We start from the raw sequence: 22,064 nt of genomic DNA on the forward strand, positions 1-22,064 counted from the left end.
GTGACTTTATTGTACCGGAAGCTAGCTCATTGCCAAAATGGCCGAAATTAAATAAATTTTGTTATTTAGCTTTTGTCGAAAGTTAATAGATTTTTGCTTATCTTATCTAAAATATAAATATGATAAATCACTGACCTCTGTATTATAAATTTCATAATGTAAGTCTTTTTTTAAATACTCTAATTAAAGACTTGTTTATCTTATTTTTGATATTTTTAACCGGTTAAATATGTGCCTTGGTTGTTTTTGTTTTGCTTTTCCCCCTCTAGGATTATTATCCCTCCTTAATTCTTTGCCCTATAAAAAAACCCTCTGTTCCAAATGGATGAGTTATCTACTACCAGTTTGGCTGATGATGTAGATGAAACTATGGTCTCATCAAGGGTTGGTGGTACATTAAGATTCTCGGAACCAAACTCAGAAGGTGCTATGCTTGGAACTAGCTTTTCATCAGAGGCAGGTTCAGAGTCAGGAGCTACGTCATCTAGTACAATTAGTTAGTTTAAAGATTTGTTTCAGTCCAATTTTAACAAAAAAAATTAAATTATCTATTATATTATAGGATCTTGGTCAAAATGCTCTATACCAAACACTCCAGTTGCTACATCTAATGATCTTGTCTCGCCTAAACGAGGGCCTCAAAGAGTAACATTTGAAATAATATCGGCCAGAACTGTCACGCAGGGAAGGAAGAAGTTTGTGGTAAATATTATACTAATTTTAAAAATCTCTTCGATTACTCATGAATTTTAATTTCCCCAAATTATTTTAGACTTATACTTTGCTGGTAAAAAGAGTTCCAGGATTAGAAAGAAAACCGGGTGTGCTAGAAAGGCGTTATTCAGATTTCCTCAACCTTTATCAATCATTGAAAAAACATTACCCATCAGCTTGGAGTGATTTTCCTTTCCCAAGAAAAACCCTGATTGGCAATTTCACTGCCGAAGTTATCACGGAACGCAGTGTAGCTTTTCAGCATTTGTTGGCTTACGCATTTTCGTTTAAAGAAATGAGACTATCTGACGAACTAGCCGAATTTCTATACAACAGGGAGCTACAAGAAGCTCACCGCCTAATGAAATCGGGACATTTCGAAGATGCCTCCATTATCTATGAAAATGCTTATTTCGTTCAAGAAAAAGTTCTCGGGGAAGGCCATATACTAACTTACTCGACAGTTTGTAATCTAATAGCTTGTCTAAATGCAGTTGACAATGTTAGCGAAGCTCAGAAATATGCCGAGTTGGCCTTGGCACAGTCTCATAAACACGAAAGCAGTGATTTAACTATTTCTTTATTAGTTTTGTGTCTTAGGTTATGGTGGGCTGTAGGGAAAGATAAACGGGAGTTAGAGGAACAGGTTCAGGCTATGAGAAAGAGAGGTGTTAAACTTACCCCACCCACCCTTTTAGAATTAGTTTTGAAGAAAGAGCCACCCTCTGCAAATAGTTGTCAGTCAGCTTGACTCTTAGAGACCTGATCTACGGACTTAATGCAATCCCCCCGTAACCTATTGTTTGCTCATAAACTTATCGGTCTTAAATAGCCTCGTCGCCTTGATCGTTAATTATTCTCAATATCACCTCAGTGCTTTCATTTTACTCAGTTTTATTGCATAATAAACCTCTTGGAAAGAAATGTATTACTTAAATGTTAATTTGCCAAACGTATCTTTAAACTCCCTCATTTTAGTTAGCTTTAAATTTCAGATTAATTTTTGTATTACACTTTTAAGTTTTTAACTATTTTTTTAAATAAGTACCAAAGGACAGTTCAATTAACTCATTCCAAGTCATGCAAAATGAGTTACACAGCTGTTTTAATTTAATATATTAATATATAGTTTCAATCTTAAACACTCGTATATATGGTATTATAGAAATTATTTTACATTTATAAAATATCATTTGAAAGGAGTTTGTGAAATGGGAATCGTAAAATTGAACAAATATTAAAAATATATCACTGGAGTTTGCAAAACAAAATTTTGTAATGCGAAAAATACTTTATTTTAAAAATTGAGCAATGAATACAATATTAAAAATACTACTAAACTGAAACAACGTAATATTTTGTCAACCCTTGATATTCATTGTTGGAACCTTTAGATTTCTTTTAATTTGTGCCTAATCCAAAATATAGGCACAGAAAAATTCTTGACAGCTAAAATGGACCAAACGTAACTATGCTTAAAGCAAAATAAATGGCCATTTATAAATTCACAATTAGATTGGAAATACCATTTTCTCAAGCTAACATAGAATCTCATTGTTTTTGAAAAACAAAATTTGTGAATAAAAAATATATATTATTATTGTCCTTAATTTATAAACTACCTACACCTGTTCATTGGATATTTAGATAATAATTCTACGGGAAAGGTTAGTGGAATTATTTCTAGAGTAACCTGATATTTAAAAAACAAGTTAAATATAAATTTATATCTGGTGGATCTTTATCATAATATACTTTATTTCATCATACATTCCATCAATTTTAAGATAACCATGTTTTAAAATGTGGTTTCCAATATTTCTTTAAAAATTTTAAAACCACAAATCTTAATTTCTCTAAACTTGAAATTTTAAGCTACATTGTTTTTAATATCGGGTAATTATGGTTGGGAGGACAAACTATAATCAAACTTTCCTTTAACAAGTGCAGAACAAAGTTCAATCAAATAATCTCAAAATTCCATACTATAGCGAATAGAATGTGTTTATTTATATTTAGAATGAGGGAGTTGAGATAGCATTACTATCAATCCACTTCACGGTTTATCAACAAATTATTCCCTAAATATAAACAAGAATGTGTTTACGGTGAAAGACTACGTTGAGAAAACGTCACTGGTTTGTGCTTCAAATGGAACCAATAAGATACCGTGCTGATTCGATTGCTTAGAGGGGGAAGAGCCTACTAGCTTAGAGGCTAAAATTCGTGTAAATATCGTCATTGATTCTTTAAATAAATTGCCAGATAAGATAAAAATATAATTTATTTATTTATACACTTTCAAAAGAGTACACTTCATTTTAATTGAAATTCATTCCTTTGTCTGGAATGTTTTATCAATACTTTTATAAGGTTAAAGTTTTTGATGAAAAAAAAAACAAAATAAAATAAAAATTTGGAACAGAAACGCGTCAATGGAATTGACTTCCTTATAGCGTTCATCGAGCTGAAATTAACGATCAGCGGATGCTTAATAACCCGATTCTTAATTAAAATAATGGTCTGGGAACTTTTCCATTTCGTTTTATCAATTTTAATTTATCACCAACAATAAATCGATTCGGAGTGCGAAATAAATTCTCGAAAAAAAATCTAGTCTGGTTACTAAACAAAAAGTCAAAAGAGTGCGCAAGGCGTTTGTAGTGAAAGCGATCTCTTGTACACACATAGACACGCACATCCAATATATGTGCTCGGCTAGTTACCGCCTGAGAGTGTGTAGGAGCGGAGAAGCATGATGAGGAAAAGGGGGATTTGGCTCCTTCCGATCGCTTTCGGATGTCTCGCTTCCTTTTCAATCCGAGTGGCGCGAAGACCAAATTGTTGTCTCGAAGAATCCCCCCAAACTTCCCTAACTCTTACCCTCTCAATCTCTCTCGGAAGACCGCCAAAACTCCCCCCATCCGAGTTCCTGGTATAATGCTCAGATTTCGAGACAATACACATCCTATATACATTTCGATCTCGGGGATCTCCAAATCAGTTTATAAAGATCGGAAGTAACTGGGATTTCGAGTATTTGCCGTTAGCTCCTGGTAGTTGACTTCACCCAGCACACTGGTGATCGACTAGTCAAACACTTCTACAGGCGCTAGTAGGCCAATTTTAGACCAGATTGAAAAACCTTCAATTTAAACGGATTTTTAAAAAATTCAATTCCTTCGTTGTGTGATTAGATACGAAAGAGTTAAACCGGTCTAGAGTTGGAATTTCTGCCACCACCTGAATTAATGGCTTTAAAAGTCACTTGATGACTTAGGCCTAAGGTGGTGCCTTGAGTATTAGCCTAGTTGATTATTATTATTATTATTATCTAGTCGTGAGGTAAAAAAAAACCAAATTAGAAGCAGATTCAGTATTTTTACGTGAATTTCCCCCAAACGAAAGCGGCGTAGATAGAGTGATATAGAAGAAGAGCGTTGTATGGTTTTCAAAGCTGTTCGCGGAGCAGTTTCTAAAAGAGATGGGTGTGATATTTTCCGTTGTTCTTTGACTGCCGTCATCATCACCATCTCTTGTTCGAGCATAGAGGAGAGAATATATTCTTGCCCGCTCGCAGGCCTAGTTTTGGCGGCGGCGGCAATGGTCGTAAAGTGGCGCGGCTTGTCTGAGCGCTTCCGTTAGCGGTGTGTCACCGGATGCGCCTCCATTAGCAGAGCTCGCTCTCTCTCTCTCACTTTCTCCTATCTATATCATGACTTCGTCCAACAACCCCCCCCCCACCCCGAGTAAAAACCCTCCCTGTCCAAAAATCTCCTATTCTTTTTCCAAAAAATGAAATAAAAACTTCATTTGGAAGCCACTATCTACCACATTTCATTATTACGAATATTAATTTTTCAGTTACTTCTAGACCGATTGCTGTTGACGAAAAATGGGTATGCAAATTTTTGTGACTTAAAAGTAGATTTCAATATGCAGAACTATCGGTACTTTCAATTCGAAATGCATTCTCGACAATACGAACAAAAAAAGTTAGTTCCGAAGTATTGGAATGAAAAATCGGAACAGCTCCTTCCACGTTGAGTTTGCAAGTTATCTCCTCACTGGATAAAGGGCAGGCTTTGGAATAGAACCAGCTATACCAGTTATAGCCACCTGGTTAAAGCCGGTTATAGCCACTTGAAAAAATCCAGATTTTTTTGGCTTTTTTTAAAAAAATTACAATATGAATATTTTAGTAAATTAATAGTTTTTATTTAGAAATTTAGTTTATTTTTTGTTTCATATTTAGAAACCGGTTTACTTTTACCAGTTTTTCGGTAGGTTTAAAGTTCCAAAGTTCGCTTCCTCGCTTCTGTCATACACAAAAACTAGGGAGAATTTCCCGAGGAAATCCAAAGAATTCAGTTATTTGATTTATTTCGCTTTATTTATTTAGTTTCTTATTTACGACAATAACTGCAGACAATTTCTACTTACATAAGTAAAAGGTACTGTTTATATTTTAGCCGGTTATAATCGAAAAAAAACGGTATAGCCAATTAAAACCACTGGTCTGGATTTTTTCAACAAAAGCCGGCTTTTTTCCAACCCTGATAAAGGGGCGCACCCTACCAAACAAGGAGGGTTCTACTCTACCAAACAAGGAGGGTTCTACTCTACCAAACAAGGAGGGTTCTACTCTACCAAACAAGGAGGGTTCTACTCTACCAAACAAGGAGGGTTCTACTCTACCAAACAAGGAGGGTTCTACTCTACCAAACAAGGAGGGTTCTACTCTACCAAACAAGGAGGGTTCTACTCTACCAAACAAGGAGGGTTCTACTCTACCAAACAAGGAGGGTTCTACTCTACCAAACAAGGAGGGTTCTACTCTACCAAACAAGGAGGGTTCTACTCTACCAAACAAGGAGGGTTCTACTCTACCAAACAAGGAGGGTTCTACTCTACCAAACAAGGAGGGTTCTACTCTACCAAACAAGGAGGGTTCTACTCTACCAAACAAGGAGGGTTCTACTCTACCAAACAAGGAGGGTTCTACTCTACCAAACAAGGAGGGTTCTACTCTACCAAACAAGGAGGGTTCTACTCTACCAAACAAGGAGGGTTCTACTCTACCAAACAAGGAGGGTTCTACTCTACCAAACAAGGAGGGTTCTACTCTACCAAACAAGGAGGGTTCTACTCTACCAAACAAGGAGGGTTCTACTCTACCAAACAAGGAGGGTTCTACTCTACCAAACAAGGAGGGTTCTACTCTACCAAACAAGGAGGGTTCTACTCTACCAAACAAGGAGGGTTCTACTCTACCAAACAAGGAGGGTTCTACTCTACCAAACAAGGAGGGTTCTACTCTACCAAACAAGGAGGGTTCTACTCTACCAAACAAGGAGGGTTCTACTCCCTTTAAATGTGGCAAATTGAATTTATTTTGTTAAGTATATAAAGTCTGGAAAGTTAGAAAACCAACGGAATGGGATTCTACTACTCTGAAAAACATTCTACGTGCACGACCCTAAAAATTCTGCATATAGGCTTCGTGCGTAGTTTAAATTTTGGTAATAAGTTTCGCCGCCTACCGACCGAGTTTTTAATTGAATATATGAAAGCTGTCTGCTCGTTCAAAATTCTCTCTGCACAACAGCTGAAAGTTTCAACCGGAAAACATAGAAGTTGAAAAGTCGTCTGCTATTTTTTCACATATTTAGTTCACGGATTGTAAGGCAGATGGCGCTATATTTCCTAAGCTCGAAACTGGTCGCGGCGTAAGTTCTATATTCCGTCAACCGGACGTTCCAGGGTGGCTCACGCGGAAACGGACCAATAACGGTTGATCAGCGACCACGGAACCAGCAAATCAATCATTCTCATGCGCTCTTTCGACGTTCTCTGCGTCTCTCAAACCCATCATTCTACAGTAATTTAATAAACAATTATACAGAATTCATAATTTAAGGGGGAAGAATACAGTAAAAGCCTCTTTTTCGTTCAAGCTGAACGTTTCTGTTTTAACAATTACATAATTGAATTATATTTATCTTATTAGGCTGAACCTTTCTCTAGTGCTTAAAATAATTTTGATAATTAATTGTTAATGAGATATAAGGTCCTAACTAAAGGTTAGTTGGGGCACTTACCCAACTTGTTTAGCTCCGGGGGTCCGAATTAAAACGTAATAACTTAATTACTTTTAAATTTAAAATTGTCAAAATTATTTTAGTCACTAAACAAGAGGCTGTTCTACACTTAAATATTAATTTTATAAGTTAAAATACAAAATTAAAAGAGTTCAGCTTGAAATAGCGCGAAAGTAGACAATGGCCACTGTAGTCTATAAAAAGGTGGGTAAAAATGTCGACCCTCCCAGCAAAATTTTAATTTATATGAAAACGAATTTCCTGTCTTGCGTAGTTTCGTGTTTTCGGTTTAAAATCGCCTGCGTTTCAGAAATAGCAGTTTCTTATTGGTCTTTCATATAAATTAAAATTTTGCTGGATGGGTCGACATTTTTACCCTCCTTTTAATAGAGACCTATTAAGGATTTTTGGTCAACCGAGTTGCAGCCTTCGTGCGTAGTTTAAATTTTGGTCATAAGTATCGCCGCCTACCGAGTCCGACTGAGTTTTAATATATATGAAAGCTGTCTGCTCCTTCAAAATTATCTCTGCGAAACAGCTGAAAGTTCAACCAAAAAACCTAGAAATTCAAAAGTCGTCTGCTATTTCTTCACATATTTAGTTGACGGTTATTAAGGCAGATGGCGCTATATTTCTTAAGCTCGGAGCCTATAGAGTAGTGTCAGTCGTCTGCTTATGAAAAATGCAAAGACACTACAAGTATACTTGAGGACCGACAAGTATTAACGTATATAGTCTTTGCAATTTTTTCTTTAAAGACTGGCGAGTGTCGGCCATTTTGAGCGCAGTTTCCATAATGCAATGGTTTGTTTTAATCTTATAATTTTATTTTAACTAAGAAATGGAAAAGTCGGAATATTTTAACGGATTGGATTTTCACGTTAAAAGTAGATATTTAGAGAAAATCGCGTTCATTAATGACACCGACCCATATTATATTAAAAATAAAGACTATAAAATTGTTAAGCCTGATCAGCATGAGACATTAAAGTTTTTACCTGCTGTTACTTATGCTGATATTTATTGTTATCTGGTGGATGGAATATCACCATACACTCAAGAGCAATTAAAAAACTACAAAAGTTTAACTGGCTACAATCAGTTTGTTAGTGGCTTTGTAAGAGAGGTGTTGGTTAAATCGTTTAATAACTACGTTTTAGTGAAAGCAACTGTAAGTATTTTTAATTGGTAGTTCATTTCCAAAAGAATTCCTTATTTAATGAAGTTTTTTATTAGGTTATGCACTCACAGAGGTTGAATGAACCTCCACTGAAACCGTGGATCATTGTACTAAAGGATATATCATCCGTTACATGTGCTCATTGCAATTGCATGGCTGGTTTGGATGAGTCATGTTCCCATATTGCGGCGCTCCTATTTTACATTGATTATTCAGTAAGGTTTAGCGAGAAAACAACTGTTACTGGAGAGAAAGCTTACTGGGTTGTCCCTGTTATGCGAGATATTTGCTATGTTCCAATTGCCGAAATGAATCTAAATTCTGCTGCAGCGAGGAAAAAAAACCTTGAAAAAATATTAATTCTTGAAGAGCATGAAATTGTGTTGAGTTCATCCAAAAAAAAATCCTGTATTTTGGTTCAAAAACCAGTTCCTCTGATAACTGAAATTGAACATAAAAGGCTTGCAGAAAAATTATTTAGGCACTGTGGAAAAGGATCCTATTTCAGTATTGATAGGAACTATCAAGCTAATTTCATACCAAAATGTATTAACCCAGCATATCCTATATTATTAACGGAGTTGTTTGATGAAAAAACCAAGGGATTAACCTTAGATGAGCTCTTAAAAGAGTGCGAAACTATCAAAATTGACTTTACTGTAGAGCAAGCCCGGAGTGTTGAATTAGGAAGTAAATTACAAAACAAATGTAAAATGTGGAACCATTTTCGAGCTGGTAGAATTACTGCCTCCAATTTTCACAGAGCCTGTCACAGCAATCCAGAGAAACCGTCGGCATCTCTAATTTCAGTAATTTGCTACCCTAACTCTCACAAGTTTGAAAGTGTTGCTACCAATTGGAATTTTGAAATAAATAAGGTTGTATTTCCTCTAAAATGTCTTTCAGTAGTTCCAAACATTCCAGACCAGTGAAAAACCGCACTTTTTCTTTGTCACAACCAAAGTAAGAGGGATGGAAATGTAATTTTTCTATTTCCTCATTTTTCTGAGTTATTTCAGAATGTAATTTGCATATTTCTTCCTCTCCATGGCTAATAACAATATTAAGGTCATTAATTTGAGAGCTCAAAGTTTGAATCATATCAGCACATTCTTTTAATTTAATTTCTAAATCTTCAGCTTCAAATTTGGGGCAAACTCGCAATATAGTTTGTGAATGTACATTACATACTTGTGGTTCAGTTTGTACGCAAAAATCTATCCCAGTAGTTTCAGTTTGTCCAGAAAAATCAGTTACACTATGATCAGTTTGCCCACCAAAATCTACACTACTAAAATCAGTTTGTCCCGAGAAATCGATACCAATTATTTTGGTTGTGACAGAACATCGAACCACATCTCCAGCTTCAACGTTATCAGCAGTTTTTGTGGTAGGATTAGATTCATTTGGCATACTAATTTCTGACCTCGAGACATTATCTTCAAGCAATGAGTTGGCTTCAGAAATGATAGACAGATTACCAATAACATCACTACTGTTACTTTTACCAATAGACGATACATCTTGAAAAGTACCATGATATTGTAAATGATTTTCAGATGGCGTTGATGTCATTATATTATCTGAAGAGTAATTAAGTTTTCGCCTTTTCATTCTCCTATTGTATCTTCCCACATTACCCGGAGTATGTGAAGTAGATACATCAGACGAACTACTAGTATCGTTGAATGAGGGCAACCAATCTGGATTTGTTTTGTCATAAAGCTTGGAAGGTACACCTACGAAAGCATCTTTAATTTAATATGATGAAATATTATAAAACAAAATAAAACAAAAATTATTACCTGAGTAAAAGTGCCTAGAGCAAACTCTTAACTTGCCTTCTGACTCCTCTACATCTCTAAGCCTTAGCTTAATGATCCATTGGTTGCGCCTATAAGCAGATAGCTCTTCGGTTTGAGGCCCTTGGTTATGTATTATGGCAGGAATACAAAAAAATCTAATATCGCGCGAGTCATTGAGCGAATTATTTTTAGTTTTTTCGCCTAAACAGTTTTTTACGCAACAACGTCTATGTTTTCGAACCATTTTTACGAAAATCTGCGCCTAATATGGCGGACTGCCTCTTGAAAAATAGAGAGTCATAGATGGCGATACTATCGCTTCCTACCCCCTCCCCTATTACGTCAGATGATGACGTTTCAATCAAGACATGTTATATTACTCTATTGAAGAACGCTTGGTTTTTAAGACCGAGGCTTAGATCCAAATATTTAAATTTCATAATTTTCGTTAACATCCTTTTAATTACGCAAAACTAAATTATAATATTAATAATATAACCCATTATTAATATTAATTATTTATTTTGTTGTAGAACAGGTATTTCTTTTTTAAATTACGAGTAATTTTCTTCTCAAGAACACCCAGCATCATTTCAACTGTTAAACCTAAACGCTAATATTAATGTTAAATATTTTTATTAATATAAATTAACATATTTTGGGGTAGAATAGGTTTTTTTTTGGAAGATGAGTCGTTTTCTTCGCCAGTAAAATCTCAACAACGTTTGAAAATGGATTTAGAAGCCCAGAACTTATTGAAGAATCTAAAAAGTATATTTTCAATTTGATCGGCCACCAACGCGAGTTGATGTCGTTTTTTTGAAGACGCGTAGGGTCCTATGGCGATCATATAATGGGAGGGTGTTGGTGAAACGCAAAACTATATTATTCTGGGTCGGGAATCGCCCAACTTCCGCTGACTCAGCATTTCCGGCGAGAGAAAACTAAAGGAAGGTCGTCGGCCGCAACTTCGAACGGCGACAAACGCCGCGCGAAGGCGGGAAGCCCGATTTAAGAAGTCGCGAAAACCGGAGTTTCTGCAGCCACGATACGATATCCCAGCCTTTCTTATCAAACTTGAAAAAATATATACCTATTAACCTTTCTCTTTTTGCAGTTTTGGCTTGATCTTATAAATCGATATCACACGACCGCCAAAAGTTTTAAAGAAATAACTGGATTCTGCGGCAGCTTTTCAATTGAAGTAATTGGTTTCAACGAGGTCAAAAATCCGAATTTTCTCATTCGCTTCATCGGTTTATAAATAAGGTAGAAGCTAAAAAGCCCACTCTCGTTCTACGGCCCTTGTATTTCAATTGACAGGGAATGCGAAAGGTCCCTAGGGACTACGGGTGCCGACGGGGACAGTCCTTCGGGTCTTTCCTGTCCCGCAAGAATCCCTCAAGGCACAAAATGAAACTCCGAAGGGATAATCCATTAAATTTCAAATCGTAATAAAAGTCTATTTCACTCCAAATTTCCCACTCTATATTTAGAAGGACACATTTAGATTGTTCATTTTAATTTTATAAAGAAAAACAAAATATTTTGGCCAAAAAAATCCACTCAATAATATTTTAGATAAAAATCTTAAATCTTGTAACAATATTGATTTGTATAAAAAAATATCTATACGGTTGACTGATTATCGATACAAAAATTTGTATGATTTCCTAGGTTTTAATTAACTGTTCTCTTATTTTGTTTCTTTTTAATCCTTCTTAATTATATTTAATTCATTGTTTAATTGTAATTAATTTATAATAAATTTGTAACACACAATGTATTAATGCCATCAATAAATTATTAGTATTATCATAAGTAACATAATAACAATAAGTATGACACTTCCTATTGCTTTAATGCTAATTTTCTAACCGAACCTTTTTTCGGCACTGATACTCTCTTCAAGCTGTGATTGGACTCGCGACTTACCATTTTGGATGACTACGTTTTGATAAAAATTTACGCCTAATATAGGAGAGCACGTTCTGGAGTCGCGAGGGGGGCTTTTTTTTTTTAAATAGAGCTAATATCCAAGGCACCACCTTCGACCACATAAGCAATGTTGCTTGTGCGTGATCAAGTAATAGGTGGCCGGGTTACAATGCGTAGGAGGGTGGTGGCAAGCCCTTCATGCCACGCGAGCCAACAACTCCCTACACTAACTATTACCGTTAACCTCAGCTCGTTTTTATGGGAAGGGGAAACCGAAGATCTCGGTGGAAAACCCCTTTAACCAGTGGGGAGAGAACTTACAAACTCTACGCGGAAGGAGTGGATCCGAATTTTCACCCAGTGCCACTAGCTGGGATCGAACCCGGCTCCTCTTGCTGCGAGGCTAAAGTGCTAACCACTCAGCCACCCCACCTCTGGTTTTGCTTTGAAGCCCGCGTGCGAATCACGCGTGATAAAAAAAACACGAGCTCGTGGCGCCGAGAAAAACTTTTTTAATTTTTATCATTTTAGCCAAATATTCCGGCTATCTATCGGAAACCGGATATTTCGGCTTAGCGGAAGTCTCGCGTATTTTAGACGCTAGAGGGCTCTGTGCTGAGAAAACATCTTGATTACGTAATAGCTATGAAAATCAGTTTGGTTGTAAATCTCGTTAATTGTCATACTTATTGTTATTATGTTACTTATGTTATTATTATTATTAGTTGGGAAAAATAAATACAAAATTCAACTCCTTCGTAGCCAATTATTACGTTTTTTTCAAGTACCTCTACGAAATTGTCGATACGCTGATTGGTGCGCGTTTCGTACGTTATGTAAAACCCCCGCGAGGAATAGCTTGGACGTTGAAGGAACGAGGAAGGCGGCTTTCCCTCTAGCCTTTCCCGTTTCTTTCAGGGAGGAGAAAGTCGAAGCTTCGCGGAGGAAAAGAGCCAGTCTTTTCCGACGGACGCGCTCCCGTCTCTGGAGAAAACCCCGTCCTGCGCCTCTCTCTATCCGTGATTGCTGTCAGCGTAGCGAATTAACAGATTGCCCGCCGGGTTCCATCCTTTTATTCGGAGATGCGGATAAAACACCGTACCGCCACCGACTTTGGTTTGGATTTTTAAGGATACCTTCACCATAACCGAAGCTCCCGAGAGAGATAAAAATTCACGTTGAATATAAAAACAGAGGGAAAAGCAATAGTGCTGAAAGAAATATACAGGGTGTTTCAAAAGGTTATGCAAAAATGTGAAGGAGTTGTAGGGGGTGAGTTGCGAAGTATGCCTGTTTTTTCCCCATTTTCCTACGATAAGTGAAAAGAGGGCCAGAGAGCTTCAAAGTGTGGATTATTAGCCCCTGGAAGTAGGATGCCACAATCGCAAAACCAAGCAGCAGGGAAACGCGAACATTAAGGTTTGGGTTCGTGTGATAGGTAAAAAAGGACTTTGTACACAAATCGAGGTAACCAGCGTAGAAAAGTAAACTTAAACAGTATTTAAAGTCCCTGCTGCTTGGTTTGGCGTTGGTTGCAACCTACTTCTCGGGGCTAGTAGGCCACACTTTGAAGCTCTCTGGCGCTCTTTTAACTCATCGTAGGAAAATGAGCAAAAAACAGGCATACTTCTCAACTCACCCCTAACAATTCCTTAAAAAATTTTGCATAACCTTTGGAAACAACCTGTATAATAAAGCAGTGCTAAAATATAAGCACTGACTTAAAAAAAATTAATATTATTGCTATGTAACCAGTTTTAAACCATCGTTATTAAGTTGATTTATAGAAATTAAAGGTATTGAAAACTATAAAAATTGTTTAAAGGGCCACAAAGGCACCCCCTACAACTCCTTCAAATATTTGCATAACCTTATGAAACACCCTGTATATTTCTTTCAGCACTATTGCATTTCCCTTAACCACATATTGTAAATTTCGCATAAAATATCAATAAAAAACTTGAAACTTGAAAACTTGAACACCCTGTAGGCTAAATGCATATTGGAATTCGTAGGCGTTTATGTTGGAATATATCAAAAGGACTACGGCATTGCGGCCTTTTTAGATTCTCGGATTGAGCAAAATACTATCCGCGTAAATTTAAAAAAATTTACCCTTATTTATAGGGCTATTAATAAGCGGTTAAAAATGTCGCAAAAAAGGCAATTACTGGACACGTTCGTGGTACAAAAGAGGTCGTACACATACCGATGAGTCAGGGGAATTAATTTCGGAGGCTTTATTACGCAATTGCGTCGTGGGGGGGAGCTCGCGTCGCTTCAATACACGTGTCGATGGTCACGGAATCATCGTGTCACGCGGAAAAGCGGCCCCGAGAGCGGACACAATGCCGCCTAATAAGGAAGAGAATGGCTAAAAAATGAGTCGCAATTTAATCGAAAAGAGGCCTAGCGTCGACGCGCAAACGCGTGTACTCTCTACGCGTTACAATCATTAGTACTTCGACGGAGTTCCCAGCGGAATTATTAATTAATAAAATTTTGTATAACGCTAATTCAATATACCAAGGTTGATATGACCCTTTCCGTGACCTCTGCATGGTCCCAGCGCTCAGTACCATGCTGCCGTACAAAGCGCAAAAGCATTAACGACCAAATTTCCGATTTACAGATTTTGGTTTTATTTCTCCTTATTTTATACGTTAAATTCAATTTTGAACTAATTTTCGAATTTAAAATTTTTGTTCTTAGAGAAATGACTCGTTGCAAAACGCATTATTTTAGGTTTTTGCATTATTTTCAAACCAAAAACGCATTAATGTGTTTATTTTCTTTAAAAGTCAAATCAAAACGCTTTTTTTTTCGCGTTTTAGGACATGATTTTAATGATATTTCTGAAATATCGTTTGGCCTGTAAATTGTTTAGTACCAGAATATAATTTAAGTTGAAAAATCCAAGTCTACTATATAAACTTGAAAGAAGTAAGTTTGAATTTCGCGGGTTTTCTCCATATTTTGGTTTTGGTCGTTAATGCTTTTGTGCTTTGCACGGCAGCGTGCCACGAAAGACCATGTAGCCCTTCACAGACTTGTATTACTAATTTTGGGGTAGTGACGTCGCGTTATTTGAAAATATTAAGGAGATTCTATGAGTCCAAATAAAATGTGTACCTTTTAAGATTTTTAAGATATTTTAGAGTTTTAATTGAATTACTACCAAAGAAAAGGTTTATCGGAATTTCAAGGTGTTAACTATATTATAACAGGAAACTATATAGGTTTATACTTGGAATGTCTAAGGAAGATTTTTACGGCCGTGATGAAGTTCGTAGAAATGGGCGTGTCTTAAAGCGGGAAAACTCACGAGAAAAACTCTGGCGCCTCGCTACCCTCATTCGACGGAAACTCGTCATTAAGCCTAGTCATGGTTATTATATTATTAGCTTACCTGATTATCTCTTTTATAACCATACAAATACCCGAAATTAGGTATCACTACACTTCTTTCGCGAAGAACATTATAATTACTTTAAAATATTAAGTACGATAACAAATTGAGGTTTTTAAATCCATTGTTTTATAAGCCTTTTTTGCGCGGGAAGATCGCCTATTTGTTACCATGACGACGCATTCTTTTCGCGTCAAACCTCGAGCCAATGAATTAGAAATGTCGTGTTACGTCTTACACTTGACGTAGTTAAGCCCCGCCTTTTTCTCGACGCGCGTTCGTATCACCGTCCCAATGGAACCTTAGACCTTCCAAGTGTATACCTCTATAGTTTCCTGATCATAATAATCAGCTAGGCTAATACCCAAGGCACCACCTTAGGCCTAAGTCATCAAGTGACTTTTAAAGCCATTAATTCAGTTGGCCGGGTTACAATGCGTAGGAGGGTAGTGGCAAGCCCTTCATGCCACGCGAGCCAACAGCTCCCTACACTCACTATTACCATTAGTATTATAGCTAAGAAGTCTTCATTAAATCTGATTCTTACATCGCTCCACCAAAATGGCGACGGATCAAACTACATTCAAAACAAAGGTAGAATTTCTTTTTAGGTCTTTAAGTACTATCTCTTTGTCAAACTTACAAACTTTATTAAAAGATATAAATCGAGTGATTTTTTTCAGTGAACTAATGATGATATTTATTAGTTTCATTCTTTACGTTCCACAGTTTAGGGTTAAGGTGAGAGGTTGGTCCAAAAGGGTCGGCAAAGTCTGTCGGTGGCGAGTCGGTAAGCTTGTTTGGAAGGCTTGGCGTGACGCGCGGACTCCCAATTGGCTATTTTAAGGTCGGAAAAAATGGCGGAAGCTCCGTATCCGGTCTGGCCTGAAGTGCGGTTTCCGGAGCACTCTGGTTGCGCCGAGGCCAAGGCCCTCGCGAAGGCCTAGTAGCCGGGGACTCGAAGCTTTTTTATATAATCTATAATTCAAAAGTTTTAACGAAAAGCGCGACCTTTCGGACATTTTCCAAACTCCCGTTTCTCGAGCGCGCTTTCAGTCCACCATTTTCTGTCCTTTTTTTTGAGTCTTTTTCGGTTTTTATTTTATTCGTGGCAGCGGCCTCGCGCACCTCTCCCTTTAATCGGAAACCGGAAACATTACAGGACTTCCTCCCCGGAAAGTTCCAGAACTCGGCCAAAAACGGAGAGAGGAAAGATTAAGCCCTTTTTTCCACTTTTCTCCCTCCTATTCTTCGGCTTCTCCGCGATGATATAAAAAAACGCCTCCTTTTCCCGCGTTTAGGGCTTCTTTACAATGAAGGCCTGATTTAGTTGCCTCTTATTAGAATTTAACCGCGGTATTAGAGCTTGGCACCCGCAGCGTTTTTCCTAAAGCCTTCACAAAGGACTTGATGAGCTTTCTTTATCCAATTCTTTTAGGCTTTTGCTTTTAAGACGGACTTCAAAATGGACACTCGCTACTCTCCTCGAAAATTTCTAGTTGTGAACCTTTGATATTTACTAAACGAATTTTGAATTTTTTTTTGTAATTGTTTTTATTAATATCAAAAGTAAATAATTTGGGATATTTAAATAGGCTAATCAAATTTTAATACGCGGTGGTGGAGTTAGGATTATTTTGTTAGGTAGGCCGATTACGTTGCACCACCTATTTTTATTTTTGTTAACCCTATTTTCTGCTAGCAGAATATGATGTTTATTCATCAAATTTCAATTTATGCTAAAAAATTTCAATTTATGCTTATCAAAATTTCAATTTATGCTTATCAAAATTTCAATTTATGCTCATAAAAATTTTAATTCGTGCTCATAAAAATTTTAATTTATGCTAAAAAATTTCAATTTATGCTAAAAAATTTCAATTTATGCTAAAAAATTTCAATTTATGCTCATCAAAATTTCAATTTAGGCTTATCAAAATTTTAATTTCAATTTATGCTTATCAAAATTTCAATTCATGCTCATCAAAATTTCAATTTATGCTAAAAAATTTCAATTTATGCTAAAAAATTTCAATTTATGCTCATCAAAATTTCAATTTAGGCTTATCAAAATTTTAATTTCAATTTATGCTTATCAAAATTTCAATTCATGCTCATCAAAATTTCAATTCATGCTCATCAAAATTTCAATTTATGCTAAAAAATTTCAATTTATGCTCATCAAAATTTCAATTTAGGCTTATCAAAATTTTAATTTCAATTTATGCTTATCAAAATTTCAATTCATGCTCATCAAAATTTCAATTTATGCTCATCAAAATTTAATAGTAATAATAATAATCACCACCTTAGGCCTAAGTCATCGAGGGACTTTTAAAGCCTTTTAAATTTCAATTTATGTTCCCTGTAATAAATTTCAGTAGAAATTCGATGAATTTAAAAAGTTATCCCTCCAAGTTTTCACTAATTATCATTTATTTGGGATCATTGTCGTAGGTTTATGGGGCCCCTTTAAAATATCCTGCCCCCCAACGCCGCCAATAATCTTATTAATATTAATTCCGAGTTGTAAGTGATATAAAGAGGTCAAAAATGTATTTATTTATAGTTAATGACCATTTTGAAACCATCCGTGGCAAATATAATTTTTAGAGAACCGATGAGATACAAAAAAGGGCTTCAAAATTGTAATAAATATTTCCAATGCGCAATTCAAAATATGTCACAACACAATTCCTCTAAATTTGGAAAACTTTTGGAAAACATGAACTAGCGAATAATCGTGGAGACTATTTTGCATTTTGGGAGAGGGGACGTCATATAAGTCATGACGCCGCTCCCCCGCCCGAAAAAAGGAGTTTTTTCAGACGGAAATATCTCGTTACCATCTTCCACTTGAAATATTTCGCTGGCCATTTTTACAATAATAAGCGGCCATCCCTCACAATAAAAACCCTCCTCCGATGGTCGACCCAAAATAGCAAGAAGAAATGTTTTCTCCACTGGCTGAGAAATTGAAGACGACATGGGCGCGGTAAGAAAAGTGCGGGAGAATGGAGTCCTCCGCAGCCACTGGCTATCGAGGAGGGGACAGGGACCGAGAAAGGGGACAGGGACCGAGACATCGAGCAAAAATATCGCGGCTGAAAAGAGCAGCGCACCGTAAAAGCATTATGCTCCCGCAGTTTCTTTCCCAAGAAAAACGATCCGTTCGTACTCACTGATGAACAAATTACAATTTAAAATGCCGATATTTTGAAGGTCGAAATGGTTATTTTCAAGGTCGACATCGCGCTGTTTTCTTGTAGTTATTTTTTTATTACTATTTTAATATATTTTCGAGATTGGAATTTTCAAGGTTGATATAGCCAGTAGATGTTTCTATAAAAAAATGAATAAAAAGTAAAAAATATAATATGTTGACTATACGTCACAGCCTCTTACTTTTACCATGGACCAATAATTTAAGGGGACTCACTGTTCCCAATATTTTGACACGGTAAGAGTGGCCTAAATCGGAAGGCTTACTGAGGTACATCAGCCGCTTTGAAGCGCCTCAAGGATTCTGTTCATCTATCACTACGAGAGGCTTAGTCGGGTCTTAGGTAACAGTACGTGCGATAAAGTTAGGTTAGGCTTAGTTCATTAAATTTAGAAATGAAATGAATTCCAGTTAATTAGTTTAAAAACCTCAGCTATATGCGGCTTACTGGTTATTATTTTTACTTAACACAATGGTTAATTATCATTACTTAAACTCTTAAAGGCACAATTTCCAAATAAAAGGTCTAAAACTTACTAAGCCTAATAATTTAACCGACAACAACGGCGCCATTTGGTCAAAATTGAACGTGAACGCTCCAGCTTATCTACGAAACGACGCCGGAAATCGACTTCAGCGACCAAAGTTTGTCTAAATTGAACTAAAATTAATCGTGATTTTCCTATTCCCAGAATTAACGCGTACTTTTTAAAGCCTGAGCAGCGAGTCCCGGCCCTTAGATTCTTGGTCCATGCTTTTACAAGTCTACGAGCGTGCGACACGAGGAATATAGGTTTATCTAGTGCGCGTGCAAATCGCGTGTGCCAAGAATATACTAATAAAGCCGAGCAACATATTCTTTTTTTTTTACTTTTTATTCAATTAATTTTATAGAAACATCCATTTGGGCATCCCTGCTGTAGAAAATCGTCATTCGGATTAAAATATATTTTGATATTTTATTAAAAAAAAATGGAAAATTATTTTGGATCACATTAATGATAAATTGTCTTTAATTAATGGAATTTCCCAATTGGATCATGTGAAATTGATAAAATATTTATTTATTTAATTTCTTTACCTCAAATCTGCGTACTGAGATAAGACACTTAAGTAAATATTGTATCCCAGATTTCAGATTGCCAAAGATTTCCTTTGATTTATAAAGATTTCTTTTGATTATAAATCATGTTTAATTTTATAGATTTCCATTAAAAATTTCCTGATTTTAATTTTCGAAGTCATATTTTCCAGGATTTTTACAGATTGCCAAATATTTCCTCGATTTCTAAAGATTTCTTTCGATACCTAATGATTTTAGGATTTTTTTCGATACCGAATGATTTTAGGATTTAAGATACGCTTTAAAGATTTACCGATTTTTAAGGTTTTTTATTTTCTATGATAATTTTTGATTATTTTTATAATTTATCAGAATTTCTCAAGATTTAGAAATAATTTTGTATATTTTTTCAATTTAAGAAATCGAGTAATTGATTTTGGTCGAAATGTAAACCACATTTCTTGAGTAGCTGCTCCCTCGGCGATAGGTGTCGTAGTTTCACACACAAAACTTTGAAATTTTCAACATAGGGTAGCCCTATGACGTCATTTTACTCCGTATCTGTGGAGGAGAATAGTTCAAGTCGGGGTTAAAAGGTTTCAGAAAATGGTTCCCTGTGACGGTTTTACCAGATAAATTCTGTCGGGTCTAATATTTATTCGTTTTAAATAAACTTTTCTTGTGCACTTATCGCAGGCAGAAATTTTGGGAAAATATTTTTTACCTGACTAGAACTATTCGCCACCACAGATACGGAATAAAAAGACGTCATTATATTACTATTTTTACCTACTCCGAAATTCAAGAACAAGCGAAAAATATAAGTATACACTCTTAAAACAAAAGGTGTATTTTCTTGTCCCATATTTAACACCTTAACAGGTTTATAAAGGATGTTATTCTACACATTAAAAATCAGTTTTCCTGCTAGGGTGTTTATTTACACTGTTTGGGATGCTTAGGGCCTCCGTTTTGGTTACTTTTTCATACAGTTTGTGGTATAAACCTATTCCCTTCAGGGTACAAGACTACTCCTTTTAGGGTACCAAACGACTCCCTTCAGGGTGCTACAATACTCCCTTTAAAGTGTTAAAATACTCCTTTTAGGGTACTAAACTACTGCCTTAAGGGAGCTACACCCTTACGAGGTGTTAAATCACTCAATTTACGGGGTAATATAACACCCTTTATACACCTTTTCAAGTTTTTAATTTGGGACAATAAAAATCCCTTTAGATCGTTTAAATTAACATTAAAGAGTGTTTTTTACAGATATTACACCCTTAATATACCATTAAAACACCCTTTGTTTTAAGAGTGTAGGGAGCTAACACTCCGTAGCTTTGGCTTTGACCGCCATGTTGGGTAGAATTTGTTTTTCAATAGGAAAAAGCATGGGTGACGTCGTGTGACGTAGAACTGTTAGCTCCCTATATATTAAATAGCCTCAAATAGAATCAGTGGCCGATAGTGCGAATAAGCCACGATTACGAAACGTAAGGGGCAATGAAAGGGGCGGGAACATTTTGGGTTTGAGAGACAGACGAGCGAGTAAAATGAGATACTACAAGCGATATGGAGGTCAGTTGCCAACATCCAGCGGAGGCGTCCCCTGGCTGTTCATCTTCCCTTCTTGGAGCGGGCATTCTATTCAAAAATGCCAGAAAGCGAGAGGGCTAGTCTTTGGACTGGAATCTGATGGAGGGGGCGCGAAACAGTGGCCCTTCCGAGTAAGGGACGGCCGCCCACCCTACGCCCCCTCATTTATCTTCATCCGATTCCACCTCAAAGGCGCCGCTGGACTCGTATAAGAAAGAAAATGTAATATAAATTTTTAAAACCCTGTAAATTAACTTCTCCCTGAACACCGGTGCATTGCGTGTCAAATACTTCTACAGGCGCCAGTAGGTCAATTTTAGACCAACAGAAACTATCATAAATAATGTTTCTGGTGATAATTAAAAAAACCTTAACGTTTCATTAATTAAACGTCATTTAAAACCCTGTAAATTAACCTATCTCTGAACACCAGTGAATTACGTGTCAAATACTTCTACAGGAGTAAGTAGGTCAATTTTAGACCAACAGAAACTATCATAAATAATGTTTCTGGTAAGAATTAAAAAAAGGTTAACGTTTCATTAACTAATCGTCAAAATATTACGTATATTCAAAATGTCGCAATCAAAAATCATAAGGCGGAAAGAACGGCGAATATTAAGTCGAGGGGGAATTACGTAGGCGTGATTTTAACACGAGAGGGAGACGCCGTATCTAGTTGTAAATCTTGATGTGGGAAATCAGAGCGTCTGTTTCAACGAAGAGTCGCCAAAGCGTAAACTAATCGCTTACAATACGGGAGCTAATATAAAGAAGTCGGCCCTCTCTAGCCTCAAACTATAGTTAAGCCAAGGCCTAAGGCTCGATAATATCCGAAGCGGAGATCTGCTAAAGTCGGCGAACACTTCGGGACCCGGAGGAGCAAAGGCCGCTTATTTCGTTTTATAAATCCAGGCTGGGGACCCCGGGGGACTCGGAAGGGGAGAATAATTCGCGAAGGGGTGGAAGAACCTTATCCAATCCTGCCCTCTAGGGGCCATTGTTCAAACTGCGAAGAAGGGGAAAAAAGGT

At 36.5% G+C, this 22,064-nt stretch overlaps 2 protein-coding genes across 2 annotated transcripts; one reads left to right on the forward strand and one right to left on the reverse strand.

The window, feature by feature from the left end:
* The first annotated feature begins 9 nt into the window (after nt 1-9).
* On the forward strand, nt 10-1,970 carry Snx21 (Sorting nexin 21). The gene is made up of 4 exons (XM_090158932.1): nt 10-158; nt 270-496; nt 563-702; nt 773-1,970. Exons 2-4 carry the CDS (start codon nt 322-324, stop codon nt 1,463-1,465), a joined length of 1,008 nt encoding a protein of 335 aa, XP_090015058.1. The 5' UTR covers nt 10-158; nt 270-321; the 3' UTR covers nt 1,466-1,970.
* A 6,874-nt stretch (nt 1,971-8,844) lies between these two features.
* LOC149926573 (uncharacterized) lies at nt 8,845-10,154 on the reverse strand. Its single transcript, XM_090157715.1, has 2 exons — nt 9,801-10,154; nt 8,845-9,734 (listed from the first exon to the last, which is right to left on the reverse strand). Exons 1-2 carry the CDS (start codon nt 10,042-10,044, stop codon nt 8,845-8,847), a joined length of 1,134 nt encoding a protein of 377 aa, XP_090013841.1. The 5' UTR covers nt 10,045-10,154.
* Nucleotides 10,155-22,064: the final 11,910 nt, after the last annotated feature.

Source organism: Leiobunum rupestre, chromosome 9 (assembly GCF_980474605.1).
Source record: "Leiobunum rupestre chromosome 9, qqLeiRupe1.1.hap1, whole genome shotgun sequence".
NCBI classification, from domain to species: domain Eukaryota; kingdom Metazoa; phylum Arthropoda; class Arachnida; order Opiliones; family Sclerosomatidae; genus Leiobunum; species Leiobunum rupestre.